The sequence below is a fragment of the Eumetopias jubatus genome, unplaced genomic scaffold, assembly GCF_037043125.1.
Source record: "Eumetopias jubatus isolate StellerSeaLion01/CBP00866 unplaced genomic scaffold, mEumJub1_p1.0 scaffold_6, whole genome shotgun sequence".
NCBI lineage: Eukaryota > Metazoa > Chordata > Mammalia > Carnivora > Otariidae > Eumetopias > Eumetopias jubatus.
The window spans coordinates 84,387,927-84,407,907 of record NW_028274812.1 but is presented as its reverse complement, the minus strand read 5'-3'; the positions used below and the strand labels follow the sequence as shown (position 1 = coordinate 84,407,907).

The 19,981-nt window shown below is 36.0% G+C and overlaps 1 protein-coding gene across 3 annotated transcripts in view; it reads left to right on the top strand.

Annotated features, from left to right (window-relative positions):
• The window catches only part of RIMS1 (regulating synaptic membrane exocytosis 1), a 486,979-nt gene that overhangs the window by 65,777 nt on the left and 401,221 nt on the right, over positions 1 to 19,981 (top strand). For all 3 annotated transcript variants that reach the window (XM_088024322.1, XM_088024321.1, XM_028097571.2), the window contains exon 2: positions 16,418 to 16,498. In XM_088024322.1, coding sequence (XP_087880448.1) covers positions 16,418 to 16,498 — 81 coding nt within the window. The remainder of the gene's footprint in view (positions 1 to 16,417; positions 16,499 to 19,981) is intronic.

Genomic DNA, 19,981 nt, shown 5'->3' with positions numbered 1-19,981 from the left:
TAAATTGTTCACTTTGAAAAAGTGTATTAATTGTTTGACTTCCACAGTGGTTTAGTGGAATTATTGTTTTCTGAAGCACATTAAGTTATCTTCTACTTGCATAAGACATGACATATCCTTAAATTATGAGACTTTTGCCTCCTTTCTTTGAGCCATCAGTTATTTTTCTTATTTTTTACTTTTTTATTTTATTTTATTTTAAGATTTTATTTATTTATTTGATAGAGAGAGAGGGAACACAAGCAGGGGGAGTGGGAGAGGGAGAAGCAGGCTTCCCATGGAGCAGGGAGCCCCATGTGGGGCTCGATCCCAGGACCCTGAGATCATGACTGAGCCGAAGGCAGACACTTAATGACTGAGCCACCCAGGCACCCTTATTTTTTACTTTTTTAAAGATAAAGCTTATATACAATAGAATGTACAGATCTGAAGTGTTCAGTTTAATAAATACTGGCAGTTGTATGTACCCGTGTCACCACATCTTAAAACAAGGTATAAAACATTCCTATTATCCTCTCCCCCAACTGCCTCCACACCCAGAGGCAACTACTTTCTGATTTTTGTCACCATTGATTACTTTTACCTCTTCTTGAACTTCATAAAAATTGAATCATGCAGTAAGAACTCTATACCTGGTTTCTTTGCTCAACAAAAAAATTTTTTAAAGATTTTACTTATTTGCTTGAGAGAGAGCAAGAGCAAGTGAGAGAAAGCACAAGCAGGGAGAGAGGCAGAGGGAGAAGCAGACTCTCCACTGAGCAGGGAGCCCGATGCAGGACTTGATCTCAGGACCCCGGGATCATGACCTGAGCTGAAGGCAGATGCTTAACTGACTAAGCCACCCAGGGACCCCATCAACAGAATATTTTTTTTAAAGATTTTATTTATTCATTTTGACAGAGAGAGACAGCAAGAGAAGGAACACAAGCAGGGGGAGTGGGAGAGGGAGAAGCAGGCTTCCCACTGAGCAGGGAGTCCCATGCGGGCTTGATTCCAGGATGCTGGGATCATGACCTGAGCCAAAGGCAGCCACTTAATGACTGAGCCACCCAGGCGCCCACGAATATTTTTAAGATTCACTCATTCATTCATAACTGTTGCACATATCAGGAGTACATTCCATTGTATGAATATGCCATGACTCTTTCAAACACCTGGGTTTCCAGTTTAGATTATGAATAAGACTACTCTGAATATTCTTGTAAAAGTCATTTTGTAGACATATGTTTTCATTTCTCTTGAGTAAATACCTAGGAATAGATCTCTGCTTCATAGTATACGTTGCTTTCTTATTGATTTATAAGAATTCTTTATATATTCTGGATATAAGCCCTATATATGTACCTATACGTAAGGCATTTATAGTATATATAATGTAAATGTTTTCTATCAGTGTGACTTGTATATTCATGATTATAATAGTTTCCTTTGGGGACAAAATTTCCTAGTTTGCTGAAGTCAAATATTTAAATTTGTATCAGAGCAAATTTATTTCAGAGCAATAAAATTATGGGTAATTTGAGTAGACAAAGACAGTCTTGTCAATGTCACATCTTTTTAGTTGATTTACTAAATTTTATACATAAGAGATAAAATAGAAAAATTTTCAGTGAGGTAACTATGTGGTTTTAGAGAAAGTGTCTTATTACCTTTTGAAATTTCTCTGCAGGCAAAATAAGCTGTACAATTATTTGCTTGAAAAATGACTATATAAAATGTGTTTATGAGCAATGAAAGTGTTAAGAGTTTCTTATATTTCCTCTTTACTATTAGGATGACAGATATAGTCTACCTACTGCAATGATTACATTTTTATTCCTCGTACATCTAACTTGGGAATTTCAAAAAAGTACATTAGGATTTCTATGCCTTTTTAGTTATTTACCTTGAAGTTTACATAAATATATTGATTGCTACCAGTGTGAAAAACCAGTCGAGAAACAAAAACTCTAGGCTTTACACAAAAGAATTATTAGTTTAAGTCAAAATCTGTGCCTTTGATGAGTTTATATTGGATGCTTAATCATGAAAGAATTTATTAAGTACCTCATGTGGGTCATCTCTCTGTAAAATTAATATATGGGGATGAAGAAAACTATGTTCCCTGAAACTGTATTGTCACTTGGAAGATGAACTTTCTAAGAGTTCTACGGTATGTTCAATGGACCAAAATGTGAGGTTGTTGCCTATGTTCAGGTAAATGTAGTTATGCTTTTAGAATAAGTGGCCAGTTGAAAATATTTCCTATTGAAGCGAAGTGCCATATTTGCTATTCTATGTTATCATTTGGAATGATTTACCAAGCATCGATTATATCCCTTGGAGAATGAATAGTTCTCATGTTGCAATTACTAAGTGTCACTTCATCATTTCCCAAACTAAATGCTATTCCTTGGGAAATGCTACATAGTATGCTTCTATCTTAGAGGTGAACAATGAACACCACCATTTTGAAGATTCTGAAAATCTATTCAGTAAAAAACCCTACTTAACCGTTTAACATGTTTCCCAAATTTATTTGACCATGAAACCATTTTCTTTCTGTGTGATAACACTTACTTTATTCCTATGGAATGTTCCCATGAAACATTCTTTCTAAACTGTTAATTTTGTATAACATTTTAATTTTAGTGAGATGTCATTATCATCATAATTATATACATATGTGTGTGTGTGTGTGTGTATGTATTTATAGTTGCCAGAGTATACTCTGTAAGGCCCATATTAGATTTTTTAAACTTAAGAAAAATTGATTCTTTTAATTTTTTATGAGATAAAGTTTTAACATTTTCTTTCTGTGATTCTGCTTTGCTTTTCTCAAGAGGATTTCAACGTAAAACATTAGTAAAATAGAAATTTAAACTCATAATCAAGAAAGAGGTTAGATTATAAACATGATTACCATGTCGAGTGTTGTTATGATAAACTTTAAATTTTTCTCTGAACTTCCTTGGAACCTTGACCAAAAGAAGTCATGATAGGTATTTGTAATAAACAAAGAATGACATTTTTCTTGGTGCTAATTTTTGAAAACAAAAATTGTGGGAGGAATGTGAAGTTTTTTTGTTTTTTTTTTTTTTTTGAGAGTGTGAGAGAGCCAAGGAGCATGAGCGGGTGGGGGCGGGGTGCAGAGAGAATCTTAAGCAGGCTCCATGCTTAGGGCAGAGCTGAACTTTGGGGCTTCATCTCAAAACCCTGAGATCATGACCTGAGCCAAAGTCCAGAGTTGGACACTTAACCTACTGAGCCACCCAGGTGCCCTGAATGTGGAGTTTTTTAGAGAGGACTCAAAATGATGTAATAGCGACCTCACCAGTAATTTATTTTTTATTTTTTATTGTTATGTTAATCATCATATATTACATCATTAGTTTTTGATGTAGTGTTCCATGAATCATTGTTTGTGCATAACACCCAGTGCTCCATGCAGAATGTGCCCTCTTTAATACCCATCACCAGGCTAACCCATCCCCCTACCCTCCTCCCCTCTAGAACCCTCAGTTTGTTTTTCAGAGTCCATCGTCTCTCATGGTTCATCTCCCCCTCTGACTTACTCCCCTTCATTCTTCCCCTCCTGCTATCTTCTTCTTTTTCTTTTTTCTTAACGTATGTTGCATTATTTGTTTCAGAAGTACAGATCTGTGATTCAACAGTCTTGCACAATTCACAGCGCTCACCATAGCACATACCCTCCCCAATGTCTATCACCCAGCCACCCCATCCCTCCCACCCCCCACCACTCCAGCAACACTCAGTTTGTTTCCTGAGATTAAGAATTCCTCATATCAGTGAGGTCATATGATACATGTCTTTCTCTGATTGACTTATTTCACTCAGCATAACACCCTCCAGTAATTTTTACTAAAGGCAGATACCGACTTCATGCAGCTATTTCTTGTATCAACTGGTCGTAAAAACTGAAGGCATAACATTAAAATGCATTCACGAGAAGCGACTTTTGTCCCCAAAGGAAGACCACTATGATAATGCAGTCTAAGTTATTTGAGATTTCTTGTGGTTTAGCTTTCTCAAAGGAAAGGACTCAGACTGTCCCATGGAGTGAATGAATGGCTCATTCTTCATCAGGAGTTCCCAGACACCTGCCTGGACATATTAGAATCACCCTGGGAGGCTAATCATTTGAAAATCCCTGGGCCCAAACTCTAGCTCTGCAGGTCTGGGTGAGCACCCAAAGACTTTGTCCTTTTAAAAACCTCTTTAGATAATTCTGATGCATGACCATGTTTGGAAGCCACTCATTGATGATTTCCCTTGATTATACTTCTGTCAGTTGGCCTTTTTATATTACTTGGCTATTAGAGAGGCATTAGAGTTTATATTCCTTCCTGTAGATCTAGAGTGAAAACACTTCACAACAAATGGAGTTAAGTTTTAAGAGAGTTGTTAACTGAAAGAAGTGCAGCTACAGAACACATGCCTAATGAAAGATGATTGAGGGGCTAATGAGAAAGAGAAGTGAAGTGAGGGTAGAGGGAACACAAGACCACTGAATTCGTATATATGAGAAGATGGTCTCTGTAAAAGGCAGCAAACTTGTTCCATACAGCTTTTCAAGGGCTGAGTTAGGACTGATGTGTTGAAGTTACACCTGGGTAAATTTCAGTAGACATTTAAAAAAGAATATTGCAACAGTCAGAAATCTTTCATAGTAGTATTAGCTATATCCCAAGGCTAGTGAAATCTCTGTGGCTTTAGGTTTCCTACAGCAGGTTCACAAATGCCATAGAAGTTAGTGACTTGGGGTGGGGGGCGCCTGGGTGGTGCAGTCAGTTAAGCATCTGACTCTTGGTTTCAGCTCAGGTCATGATTTTGGGGTACTGAGATTGAGCTCTACATCAGGCTCCACACTCAGTGTGGAGTCTACTTGAGATTGTCTCTCTCCCATCTGTATGTCTCCTTTGGAAAAATGTCCATTCAGATCCTCTGCTCATTTTCTAATTGGACTATTGGGGGGTTTTTGGCATTGAGTTATAGAAGTTCTTTATACATTTTGGATATTAACCTCTTATCACATATATCATTTGCAAATATCTTCTCCCATTCAGTAAGCTGTCTTTTTGTTTTGTTGATGGTTGCCTTTGTTGTGCAAAAACTTTTTATTTTGATGTAGTCTCAATATTTTATTTTTGCTTTTGTTTCCCTTGCCTTTGGAGACTTATCTAGAAAAATGTTGCTATGGTTGATGTCAGAGAAATAACTGCCTGTGTTCTCTTCTAGGATTTTTATGGTTTCAGGTCTCATATTTAGGTTTTTAATCTATTTTGAGTTTATTTTTATGGATAGTGTTAGAAAGTAGTCCAGTTTCATTCTTTAGCATGTAGATGATAAAAGACCCGATGACTTCTATTCTTCAAAATAAAAATATTTTTATTTAGCATTTTGGGGGAAAAGTCATCCTTTCTTGCATTAATTGCACTTATCTTTCTTGCACTAATCTAGATTTCTACACTTAATCTTGTTTTTAACCTACATTTGAAGATAATTAATTTTTATATTGCAAAAGGGATAATTTAAGCAGTTTCAAGGAAATAAAATGGTATTCAAATAGAGTTCAGTTTGTTGAACTAATACTGTTGCAACTTATGTATAACAGGGCTTTGTAAATGCAACGTTAAGTGGTTATTTTCTCTGCATAGCACATGGAGTTGTGAGGATCACATGAGTTAATGCATATAAAGAGCTGAAAAAAGTCCATGTAATGCTCAGTAAATGTCAGTTATTCTTATTATCATCATTATTGATGAACAGACTGACTTGATTCAGGTTGTGATCACAGTACTTGTCATGGTGTATGGCACAGAGTAGGTGTCCTGTAAGTATTTGTCCATTGATTCCAGAGATGACATAATCATCAGGGCTTTCCAACTGGTACTTTGGAACAAGCCTCCATTTCATGTCCTATTTCTAAAGCAGACATTTATTGAACTTCTTCCCAGTAGTTGAACTGCAGCTATTAAACAAAGTCTCTCTTGCCTAGATAAAGACCCATTTTTTAGAAGGGTGAAGGGTTAATGACAGTCCTTAGCCTGGAAGGCTTCCTGGAGTTTAGTACATTTCAGTTGATTTTGAAAGAACTAAAAATTAATGGAGAGGGAAAAGAAGGCAGATAATTTTCAGTAAGAAAAATGGTATATGGAATGGAGATGAAAATGACAAAATTATGTTCTAAAAATTTGAGATAGATATACCTGACTTGGGAAATGGGCTGTATTAGGAATTAAGAAGATGGGCTTAGTGAATGAGGGCATTTGTCAAAGAAATACTCTGGAACTGGATAGCTGTATATGTATTTGACAGGGTGGGGAATGTGAGCCATTTTACAGAACCTGTGAATAAGAGAAAATGGAATTTAAGGAAAACTACTCTAGCACTTCATTCAAGAGAGAAAATGAATTTGGAAGTAGTATACAAAAATAAAAAAGGGCAATTTCAAGAGATCCTTCAACGGAATAGTCAGAGGACTTAATCATTTATTGTCCATTAAGGAGAGTGAGAAGTCATAATGGCATCAAGATTGTGAACATCAGTCATAGGAAGCTTTGATTAACTCCTATGTAGAATTTGGGAGGTGTTTAAGTTTGAGAGAAGGAGGAATATTGAGTTCAGTATTTTAATTAGCTTAAGATCAGTTGTTAGGAAAGTAAGTACATACAGATTTAAGACCTGATAGATAATGGGGGTCAAGTCTGGAAATGACAAGTCATGAACTATCAGCCCATTTGAAGCCACAAGAATGGCAGTCCTACCAAGTCAAGAGAGAAAAGAGTGTTTACAGAATGTTTACCCTTGTGAGGAGTAAGAAGTCATATTCACTGGATTATCTTTCCAAACATCTTACTTTTCACCAGTATTGTGGCCTCTTGACAAAGTAAAGAAATATTATTTACAATAAAAAATAAATAGTATATATTTTTGCACAAGTAATAGTCCATGTACAATATATGTTCATATCTGGCTCCATTTTTCTCTCTGAATTTCTAGGCAGGTGAATCAGTTGAGAAAATAGTTACAATTAATTGAAAGCAATGCTTGAAATATTTCATTAATCCTTTTCCAAGTTTCATTTTCCCATTTTATTTTATCTATTTAAAATCCACTTAAATACCACCAAGGAACCATTATGGACCTCTTAGTAGATATTTATTTAGCTATCTGGCTCCCAGATGAGGAAGGAGACTGAATGCTTGTGGAGAAAAGGCATACTTAGATACATAGACCTACCCTAAAATCATTATTCAAAGGGCTATGGTTTTGTGTTACAAATAAAAAGCAGAAAAATTGTGAGTTGTAAAAAATCTCTGGCAATAATCTTTACAAATACCATTTATCTCTCTCTACTACCAAATTGCATTTATTACTCTGGACATTTAGACTGTAGATAACCATTACCCGACAACTATTTGTTATTTTTCTACAACATTGAAATGTGGCAAGGAGATGTGTGTGAGGGGTTAAAACTTGAAATACTCATCACATTTGTGTGCCTCTTGCTAAAACTTGAATGACAATGAAATAATTTATTTGCTCAAAACAAAGTACCTCACAGATACATGAATTGAATCTCCTAAGAAGAAATTGGTATTTCACAAATAAATGTGTAACTTGGGTAGTGCCAGGTGCCATGACTAATGGCATATGGAATTCTTAGCATAGGTCCTAACCCACTGTAGGCACTCAGAAATTTTAATGGATATTATTCCCTGTTGTTTTTCTGTTTTGTGACTGTATAGTTTTCATATCTAAATATGTTTAAATTCATCTTGTTTTGTTGAATTGCTTTTTTGAATTAATCAAGACAAATTTTAGTTACATGTTCTCTCTGACTTGTGTGTTACTGCTGACTAAGCAGTCTCTCTCTTCCCATTCAAGTCTGTGATCGTTCAGATAGAGAGACCACACTCAGCCAGGTTTGGAACAGAGCCAGGAGTTCAGACCAGTGGTTCTTGGTCAGGCTGGCAGGCACAAAAGTTAGCTGTGAGGGGTACTGGGAACTATTTATTAATGAAATTGAACTAAAAGCTGTAAACAGTTTCCTCTTTAAGATAACTTTATGATAGTTCCAGGGTTACCCCCACAATGCTATCATTCTCACTCCCTTTTAGACCAATAGGCTTTCTTTCACGGAAAAGAAATAGGTGAGACTTCTATTTGTGAACCTGGAGCCCATGGGGATGTTTTCCACACAGAAGCACTCTCATGAGTACCAGAAGAACAAAACAGGTTGAATTTGCTGATCCGCACTATGTTTCTTCCCTCAGTAGAGAAAATTAGATATTACTTAACTTTTTTTGATGTTCTCCTTATTTGCTGTGGGTTATCATTCCCAGGTGAGCTTTTGTTGCTGTTGTCATTGTTTCATTTTTGTTTTCTTAATTCACTGTAAATCTGAAAGACTAAGTCCTCTGAGCAGGCTTCAGATGTATTTACCTAAATAGCTTGCACAGAGCTGGGTTAGTGAGAAAAAGAGGTAGAGTTAGGAACGTCACAGACTTTGCCCCACCCAGATCTGCTCAGGGTGCTCCCTGAGGGAAGCTGGATGATCAAGCAGAAGCAAAAAGAGGTCCCTCTATGCTTGTACTCAACAAGCAAAAGAGGAAACTGCCTGCTTACTTTTGCTTTTTGAGACATGGTAATCCTTGTCACTGGTGAAAACAAACTCATAGTGGATGATGGTTGCGAGGAGAGAACTCCCTCAGACATTCTCCACCACTCCAGGCACAAGCAGGAGTGGGGAAGTTTTAAGCAGAAGTTTCTGCCTCTAAGGAGATGAATTAGGAATAGGAGAAGAGGTGGAGAGAGGATTTTCACTCTCCAAAACCTTTCCAAAATGAATCTCATTGAACATTATCCTGCAAGAATCTTTTTTGGAGAAAATGGAAATGGCAGTTAGGGACAAATGAAAGGTGACATTTTGGGCACAAATCTACCTGTTTGTTTCATGCCATCCCTCTCTATCTTCCCAACAACGTTGCTTTCTCACTAGATTCTGTCCTTTTCCCCCTCCCCCACCACTTCCACACCTCTCTCCCTGTACCTTGAACTTCTGTCTTTTCCCAGGGCCAATTCCCTCACCTAGAATCTTGCCCGTAACTATGAAAAAGACCTTCTTCCCTCATTACTCCTCTTTTTTCAAATCAGCTTTGGTTTCCATTTGCACTACTTGACTACATCTTCTCTCCCCACTTTCATATCACCCCTTGTTGCATTGATCCACCATAATTCCACTTCTGCCCCATCTCTTTGTACTCCTGGAGAATTCAAAACATGATTTAAGGGCTCATCCTTGATACCTCTGCTACATATTAATTGCTGACTAGATGGGTTTCTCCCCTCTGGGGAATGAACAGAAATTCTCTCTTGCAGGTTTAGTGGTAGGAAATTTCTGGTATTTTTGAGTTTTCTAAAGTTGTATTGTTTTGCAGGTAGCAGATGGCTTTTAGAGAATGTACACAGGTTAGTAAGTAGAAGAATGTAAATGGGAGAGTGTGTGGGGGATGTTAGCAGATACAAATCCATAGATATGCGTAATATCTCAAGAATTGGTGAATGGAAAAAGAAACTAATTATGTTAACAGAAGACAGTAGCTTGGATAAAAAGAGGTTAATTGGTCATATTGCCAAAATGTTGGAAATAATATTAGAAAACAAAATTAACCTATTAGCATTTTGGAGACATTAAGGGCTAATAAATGGAGTAGGTTTGAATAATTCAGAAGACCTGGACTTGATTTTTTAACCTATCATTTTTTTTTTATCAGTCTTTGAAAAATCCGTTTTTCTAAAATTTAGAATCACTCATTAATCTCTAGTGAATCTTCATCTTGTTATCACCTTTATTTTAGAATCCTATACTTTTTGTCTGATTTTGTGAATAACTTCCTGGCCTCTTCAGGGGAGGTTCAACAACCCTCATCAGTCATTGTGAAAAATGGCCAGCTGGCTTCCCTTTTCATATAATTAGGAACCTACTTCGCCTGTCCTCCACATCTTTTTTAAAATAAAAATTACTCTAATGTAGTTTCTGAGGGTTCCCTGAATGCACATCAGAGGTATAACAGGCCCTGATGATTTGTGATTAGTACATCTGGGTTTTCAAAATACCAACATTCACTCTCCTTCTGGTGTTGAATTTTTACTATTCCATCTTCATCTTATGGGTAACAGTCATCATACTCATTTGTTCATGGTTAAATTGACATGAATATGCAATTTTTAAAAACTCACTTTTTAAAGTAATATTTTTCAGCTTTTTATCTTCTAGTATTTGTGAGTGGAAATGAGATCACTTTTGAAGCCCTTCTTTGAAAAATATATTTGAAGAGATTTTTATCAATTGTATTGTCTTAAAAATGTATTTTAAAAAATCTTTTTGGCTTTCTTGATTCTTTTTCTTATATAAGCTTTTACTATATGCAGATGGTCTTTCATTTCACATTTCATAGTGTTGCCATTGGTCTTAAGATCACTCTGCATTTCTAATTTAACCAACCTGAACCTCTGTGTAAATTTCAGGAGGCTGCTTGCAATGGTGGAAAGGACATCAACTTTGATGCCAAAGAGACCTTGATAAAAATCTTGGCTTCTTAAAATATCAGTATTTGCCATTACTATTGGAAAAATAATCTCTTAGATGTGTAGTTTCTTCATCTGTCAAATGGGACAATCATATCTCCTTTCAGGGTAGTATCTTGAAAATTGAATAAGATATGCTATGTACATTTGGTACATAATAGGTATTAAATGAATAAAAGAACTTATTTTCCTACATGTTTAGAAAAATCAGAAGAAAAAGGGATTTTCTCTCTTTACCATTAATGAATTGCCTCACATGAAATTATTTTAAAGTTTTATTTGATAAAATAACAGTACACTATATGTTAAATATATCTTGCTGGTTCAACCAATGACTTGACATTAAAGAGTCTTTTCCACTTAAATAAGTCATATGCTGAGAAATAATCTTTTTTCTTATTCAGAAAAAGAATGAAACTTAGTCAAACCATATAAAAATACACTTAGTGAAGTTATTCAAGTCACAAAACTTGTTGGCCATAAATCAACTTGTATTTTGTAAATATTTTATAGAAATATGCTGTAATCTTGCAAAAAGTGTTGCCTAGAATCTATTCTAAATCACTGTTTTAGAGTGTTAAAATTACTCAAGCTTGAAATCTACAGCTTTTGCCCTATTTATCTTATTCATTCATTTAACAAATATGTATTAAGTGACTATTATGTCAGGCACTATTCTGGGTTCTTGGCATGTGTCAGTGAACCAAAGAGACCAAGATCCCTCCTCTTGAGCACTTCATATTTCAGCAGTGGGGAGGCAGTAAACTTTAGTAAGTAGTAGAGCAAGGTAGAGTGCACTGGACATATAGAAGTATGGTGGCTATGGGAAAGCAGTTTATAGTGGTAAGTAAAATAATCAGAATGGGAACCTTCAAGAACTGACATTTGAGCCAAGTCTTGAAAGAGGTAAGGGAGTTAGTTATACCAATATCAGAAAAGAACATTCCAGACAGAGGGAAAATTTGGTTGGTGAAAGGGATCCAAAGTAAGATCATGCCCGGTGTATTTGAGGACAGCCAGCAAGGAAGCCAGTGTGGCTGGAGTAGAATGAGCAAGAAAGGGAGAGAGTAGGGAGCAAGGAGTAGTAAGCAATGAACTCTAGAGTTATGGGAGGCCAGATTATATTCTGAGGACTCTGGCAATTTATTTGTGAGTAAACTGGGGAACCATTGCAGAATTTTGAGCACGGGAGTCATGATCTGATTTATCTTTCAGAAGAGTCACTCTGGCTGTTGAGTTGAGAATAGACTAGAGAAGGAGGGCAAGGGTAAATGCTGGGCAACCAGTTAAAGGTCTTGTGTGAATTCAAGTAAATGGTGATAATGTCTCAAGACAGGATGGCAATAATTGAGGAGGTAAAAAATGGTCAGACCCTGGGTGGCTCAGTTGGTTGGGCGACTGCCTTCGGCTCGGTTCATGATCCTGGAGTCCCGGGATCAAGTCCCGCATTGGGCTCCCTGCTCGGCGGGGAGTCTGCTTCTCCCTCTGACCGTCTTCCCTCTCGTGCTCTCTATCTCTCATTCTCTCTCTCTCAAATAAATAAATAAAATCTTTAAAAAAAATGGTCAGACCCTGAACATATTTTGAAAGCAGAACCAATTTTATGAATTGGATGCAAGGTGTAAGAAAAGAGGAGTAAAGTCTAAAGTTATTGGCCTGAACAACTAGAGAAATGTATTTGCAATCAGCCAAGATGGAGATGACTGCTGGAAAATCCTTGTTTCTTTCTATCTCTCTCTCTCTATTTATCTTTTTTTTTTTTTTTTTTTTGAGGGAGAGAGAGAGAGCATGTGAGGGAGAGCACAGAGGGACATGGAGAGATTTCTAAGCAGACTCCAGCTGAGTGAGGAGCCCGATGTGGGGCTTGATCTCACCACCATTAGATCATGACCCGAGCCAAAAATCAAGAGTCGGATTCTCAACTAACTGAGCCACCCAGGCACCCCTCTATATATTGTTAATTAGTGACCTGCAAATCAGAAGATTGTGTATTTTTAAAATTTCTCATTTTCTCAATCTTATTTTAACTGTCTCTAAGGTTTCTTAGGACAAATGCAGACTAGTACAATAACACTTGGGGAGTAAATACAATTACACTTTTTTCCCAGACACTGTTTGAATGTACTTATCTCCAGTGATGATAGGAGAAATCTCAGTAAAATTCAAAAACCAAGAAATTGAGAACAGAAATGTAAACATGTCATATCTGTTTGACAGCTGAGTGCACAGTAACTAGTTTCCTGACATTAATCATGAAAAGATAAAACAATTTAGATAAAGTTCAAATTGAGATATAAAGTTTTATAAAATAGTGTTTTGTTTTGTTTTGTTTTTTTGCAAGTGGGTCAAGGGGGGTGGGTAGTGATTACAGGAACCAAAATGGAAGCTCAAAAGAGAGAAAGTATTATGTACATTGTGGTTTTTTAAGGCATTTAGGATTTTAAACTCATATACTCTGAGTATCTGGAAGCACATTTAGTTCCTGTTCAGAGAGATGAAAAGTCTAACCATAGCCTCTTGACAGGCATGTGGCAGTTCGAGTTTCTCCAGTGTGTATGTGCAGGGAAGAGTAGAAGTGGTTGAGTGGGCAGTTGGCAGCCATTCATTGCATTGATTGCAGTCATTCATAAAATCCAGCAGTGCTGAGGGCGGAGTCAAGAGGAGCATTCCGCTGAGGTGGTTGCAGAATGTCTCATTTGCATAAATCTGCCGATGCTTGAGTGATGAGGGAATGCTCCCTTGCAGTTTGAAGATTGTTAAGAGTCCACGTAAATCCCTGAGGAATTAAAGACGTTGCAGAGAATAAGAGGTCAGACCCCTTGAACTCCTACTCTCTTGATTCATAGTAATTCTGGGAAGTCAGCACTTTGGCAGTGTTTGTGGCCTCCTTATGTCTGGCTGAAGGAATAAATCATATGTAGAGGAAGACACTTAAGAGCTACAACATACTGAAATGTTGTGTTTCTTAAAGTATGAGGGTCTATATAATACAAGTTTAATGCGTGGGAGATAATAGAAGGTACTGGTGCTAAACAAATTCTGCATATTAGAACTGTAAAAACTATTACAGCTTACCCCTCCAAACTGTGATATGCCAGACACAACACAATTCAGTTATGATTTTAAAGAAATGTTAATCCACACAAGCTAACAAAAATCTCAAGTGTATTATGTATTTTTTATATATCTTACATATCTATCTGAGCATAAGTGTTTTAAAAAATCTTTTCTTTCTTATATCTGGAAGAAATTTCAGCTAAAAAGAAGTCAAATTAGAAAATGTAGGAATACATATTACCATACTTTAGAGACCCATCAAATTGGTTGAATAACTAACAATCTGAAACAAATAGGTTTTCCCCCCAAAACACAGATTCAGTAGCCTGTATCACTGTGGCCTTGTGGTCAGAATATATATTAGTATGAATAATATGTTGTTTACCTGCTTTTTAAGAATTAATTAAAGTATATTAAGTATATTAAAAATTATATTTATTTTTATTTTTTAAAAGATTTTATTTATTTATTTGAGAGCAAGCGTGAGTGAGAGAGAGAGCAGAAAGAGAGGCAAAGGGACCGAGAGAAGCAGGCTCCCCGCTGAGCAGGGAGCCCTATGCAGGGCTCAATCCCGGGATCCTGGGATCATGACCTGAGCCGAAGGCAGACTTAACAGCCTGAGCCACCCAGGTCCCTAAAATTATATTTAAGTTAATTGTAAATACTAAATTTTTTGGTTGTTGATGTACTTATTTTCATTATCCAGTATATAAAGTTCAGGTATTCAAATAAAGTTTTTATTTGAAAGATTCTATAGTTGTGCAGACAGAAGCATTATGTCAGCTGTTGTGCTTTTACACCAAAACCACTGGGTACTTGAGATTAGATGAGAGTTTTCTTACATAGGTATGGTCTTTCACTCAGGGGGAAAAAAAAAGTTTTACTTAGGATCCTACCTTTAGTGCTGGCTGATAATCCACATTTATTAGAAAAGAGTTACTTAAAAGCATATCTAAGGAAAACTGTAATTAAAGTGGCTGATTGATTTTATTTTAAAGCTTTTTATAACTTCCTGAAACTTTAAGGAAAAAAAGAAATGAACTAAGACAGAAGGTTGCATATGGTTTCTCATAGATATAATTCTTCAAAATGTTTTCCAAAGTTGGTGATATTTCCGATATTTTAACGAACCAGTGCATGTAGATTAAATATGCTAAATGTACTATTTTTAGTTGAGTGGGAATTGCTAAAGATTTTCCAGTGCTATGAAATGTAACTTCCTGAGCATTGTACTTTGTCTAAGTTAGACTAACATTTCAGAGCTCAGAAATCCCAGGACATTATTTCTTCCTGACCAAGTGCCTTTTTGGTAATTCCCTTAACCCTGATGCCTGAATGGCTTTCTCCCTCCATGAAACTAGAACAAGAACAGAAGGCTTTGTGGTTCCTGTGGATGTCTTTGACTCCTGTCTCTTGACTAGTCCATTAAGAGTTTAGCATTAGTTCTTGACAAATGCCACCTTTCTTTACTTTTATCCTAGGAGGGAAGTATATCGAGGCTTTAAAATGGTACCATTTTCTTTTCTTGTCACGTTACATATTGATTTCTAAGTCTTACTTGACCTTGTTTGGACTGAGCAGTATGTGTGTGTGCACGTTTCTGTGCGTTGTGTCCACGTTTCCCTGTATCATTTCTTTCAGAAGTGGAGAATTTTGCCATGCAGCTTTTAACTCTGGGAAAACAGTTTATCTGCCACTGCCTCACCAGTGATCCACTTCTGGAATAATATGACTGGCTTTAAATATTAGTAGAATAGTCAAACCTCCCAGAAGCCTCCATGAGAGCTGTTAAGAACCAGATTCGTGGTTGAGAATGCTGGGTCCTAAGGGGCTTTTCCATTTAACAAAGTCTAAGATGTGGGGTCTCAGCTTTGTAACCGAGGCTTCCCTATTCAAAACAATATTTTTTAAAGCTTTTGAGGTGAAGGGATATCTGAGCCATCCAAGTACAGCCTTAGATGGGGGTGTTTTCGAATTTCTGCCCGTGAATCTCTTCAATGCTCTGTATGCCCCATTGACACAAGGGTGAAAGTATATTCTGCTACCCTTTGGAGTTCTGTTAAATTGTCCTCTGCATTTATTTAACCTGTAACGGAGGACTTAAGACACAAAGACCTTTTACTATGTTTTTTCACATTGTGGAGGTATTTTCTCTATTTATTTTATACATACACACACAAAAATACTTTACATATGAACATTTCTTTTTAAGTCTTTCTCTTTTCTTAACTTGAAGGAGATTTTGAACATGGAGAATGTCTTAAGGCCTGTTAGATTTCTTTCTGCATAAAGAAAAAAACCTATGTGGTAATGAATGGCGTGAAACAAGAGTCTGTATCTTTTAGTAAAATAACCAAAGCCACAAAAAATCCTGCCCATCTTTTAACATATCAACGCAACAGCTGTTCATATTTTTAAGCTTTCAGATGTCATCACATGGCGAGGCCAAAGCTTTCAGTAGCATTTCTTCTATGGGGAAGAATCATTGTCATAAATGTCATAAAATGACAATCATTTTATTGGTGCTTAAAGGAAAATCAAATAGAGAGGCTAGCACAGATTTTATACAGGGGTATAATTGAGCTCTTGGAAGTCTAAGTCAAAAATATCCAACTCTAAGGGCTTTTCCAGGGCCTCCAAGTTAAGATCAAAGGGGCTTACAAAGATTTTCCATTAGACTGTGTTTTCAGTACCGTGTTTAATTTCCAGATGTGTTCTACCCTTTTTATAATTAATAGTGCGTTGTGCTGTCTATCATGCGCCCCAGGTGTGTTGTCAGGGACATGGCGAAGCCTGCTGTCTGCAAAACACCAAGAAATGCTGAAAACCAGCCCCACCAACCTTCACCGTGAGTATGGCATTAGTTTTATTGACTGAAAATGTCATCTCTTACACAGATCACTGGTTACAGATTTATTAATTCACATTGCATGTGGGAGTAGATACTCTGACTGTTTGTGTATGTGTAATAAAAAGGCTACTATTGAATCAGATAAAATGATCTGGAAACATGAGTTCTGTATTAATTATTTTTGTTAAATGAAGTTTCTAATGCCATATTGGAAGCATAAAACTAATTAGAGGAAAGGGACATATTTTTAGGGCTCTAGGGAGGCAGAAATTCTGTACCTTTTGGATTTGGAACGTATGTGGGCTGGAGCCCAAGACTTTAGGGAAGTAGAAAGGCAAGATACAGAGAAGGGAGTGTGTAAGTAAGGGAAATGCAGAGGTAGTCCATTAAACACCCTCACCATATTACTTAAAGGTATGGACAATCCAAAAGAGCCGATTGCCCATGTAGTTTCATTTTATTATTGCAACCTCAAGTGTAGATATTAGTGAAGAGTTAAATGACCAACACAAAGGGAAGCAGGAAGTAGAAAAGAAACCAAGTAAGTAAATTCTAAATTGTGAATGTGGATTTTGATGAGATAAAATGTCAATAGCTTTAAAACTCTGCAGAGTAACAGAATATATTCAATCTTCTGACTAGAATTATGCTCTTAGTAAGAAAAATTAAACATTCCCTTAAAATGTCTCTGCAGCAGCAATACTCTGCATAACCATTACAGCCAAGTAGTTACTACTGGGAAATGTCTCCTTCCAAGGTTTTATTAAACACCTTTGAAGAAATGTGTCCTAAGAGTGATTTTCTATAGATTTCTTTAGCTGAGAATTCTTTGAAGCAAACCAAAGTAAAGTGATAAAATTGTAAAGTGAGAAGAAAAGTAAATTTTTGTAATTCTTCTGCTATGACATTTTTTATAAGCATTGGCAAAGACCAAAATTAAATAAAACATTTAAATCCTTATATTTTGTATATGATAGTCACAAATCATTTAAAAAATTATGTTTTAGGAAACAAAATTTTGGTAAATAAATTTCAAGAGGCTCAATAGATCAGTTATAGATTTTATCTCAATAAGTATACTTGACTATCATCTACATTTAATCAGTACTTTTCAAGGAATAAAAATAATTTTGATTTAAATGTAGTAAAAAATGACTTATAATTACATTGAAAAAAGTACAGAGTTGGAAGAAGTACTCAATGATGTTGCCATATTTTTTTTCTATAAATGTTCCTGCTCTAAAGCCATTTTCCTGATAATTGAACTTTCCTTCATAATTCATGGAAAACTTATGATCCCCACTTCCTATCTTATGTTCTAGGCATTATAAAACATTTTATTTTATATTAGGATTGTATTAGGATTCAAGCTGTTTCTGGGAAAGTTCTTTGGGGAATTAATATTGATTTTAAAATGTTATATTCCACATATTGAGGTTCCATTTTAATTGGTCCCACTCATTCTAATGTGCATTTTAAATTAGAATTATTAGATATGGAACAGCAGTTGTCATCCTTCCCAATAAGACTTTAGATCACTTTTTCCCCTTTATTTTGTTTTTACTCTCCATAGACTTAAGAGTTGTAGAAATATGTTGTAATTTATCTTGCCCCTAGTAGAAATTTCCTGGTGGCCCCTCTGAGTATAGTAGCCAAGAGGAAGCAACTGTAGTTCCTTTGGAGCCTCTATTCTGACCACCTCTTTCCTCACCCAAACTTTTTGAATTAAAATAATAAACCTCTCTTTAGGTGAATTGAAGTATTTAAAGTTTACAATTCATTCCTTATCCTGCTGATTCTCTATAGTGTGTTTCTAATTTGAGCTCTCCTTATCCACATATGTGCCTTTCTAGATTGATAAGAAAAGGTCAATAATAAATTGGGGGCTGGGGACTAATGGTGGGTTTTAGACTGCCAGTCAGCATTTTTAAATTTGTGAGTCACAACCAGTGGGTCTGAAAATCAATGAAGGCTACTTTTTTGTTTTTTAATTTTGAATGGAATGGAAGAGATTAGAAAATCCAAGAATGTATCCCATGTTAATATTGTGGAATGAATTTTTCTGTGTATGACAACTGGGTAAAAATATAAAATTTAATAAACACAATGTTTAGTTATACGGATGCACTAATGGGTTTTAATTAGGAGAGTGGCTTAGTCAGATTTGCATTATATATATATGTGTGTGTGTGTGTGTGTAGGTATATAAAATATGTATTCCTTACTTTGACAGACGTGGGGAAAATGGAATAAGAATGTGATGTGGGCAGAACTAGGGACAAGAAAATCAATTAATAGACTATTGTAATAGTACAAAGAAAGATGATAATGTCTTGACGTATAGGAGTAGCAGAGGGTGTGGGAAGGAAACATTTCAAAAGCCGAGTAAGGAGTCACATTGGCAATGCTTGATTGTCGATTGAATATGATTTGTAAGGAAAGAGTTTAGGGAGACTATCATAGTTATTTGATAATTAAGGACCACTGACTGAAAAGTGGAATTAAAGAAGCAAACTAGGTCTAGGTAGGTAAGCAGTAAGGAGTTTGGATTTTGATATAGTGATTTTGTGGTACCTGTGCATTATCCTAGGGTACAGGACCAGGAAATAGTGTATGAACCTGAAACACTCAGTTAACTGGGAAAGTAGATGACATCATCAAAAGATACAGAGTTAGAGAAAGATAACAGAGAGGGTCCTAGGCAAAAATCAATGCATAATGAATGGGTTAAGGAAAAGGATCCCCTGACTCAGATGAGAAATAAGAATTTAAAAAGTAGAAGAACCAGAAGCCAAGGTACTAGAGGGGCTCAAGGGGAATCTCCAATTGTACCAAATGCAGCAGAAAATCAATAAATAACTTCAGAGCTAAAAAATGTCCTTTGGATTTGGCCATATAGAAGTAATTGGTGGCATTTGTCCTAGCAGTTTTAATATATAAGTGGGTGGAAATACTCTTATTTTGATAGGTGTGAGGAGGAATGAGAAGTCAGGAAAAGGAAATAGTGAATTGTATATGACTTTTTAAAAATGTTTGACTATGTGGGTGTGGAAAAGAGAGATAGAGTGGTAGGTATACAGGAAGTAGGGTGACTACACTTATGTTACTTTGTACATTTTATCTTGCAAGTCTAGGTTGATGGATACACATGTCAATATACTTTATATTTTTGATAACTGTGTGTATAAACTATCCAAATATTCTTTTTCAGCTATTATTAAAATGTCACTTAGTCATATTTTAGACATGCTGCATAAGCTGTCATCACTTAATCAAAGTAATAAATATACCAACAATAATGGTGGCGTTCAACAAATTGAGTCTTATGCCTGCTATTCTTCAGGTATAACATGCATAGATAAATGAGACAGAATTCCTGTCTTAGGAGTTCTCTGTCAAGTGGGAGCTGACAGTTACATAATCAAATAAATTATAATACTTCATGATAAGTGCAATGTGTTAAAAAATGATTTATTCTGT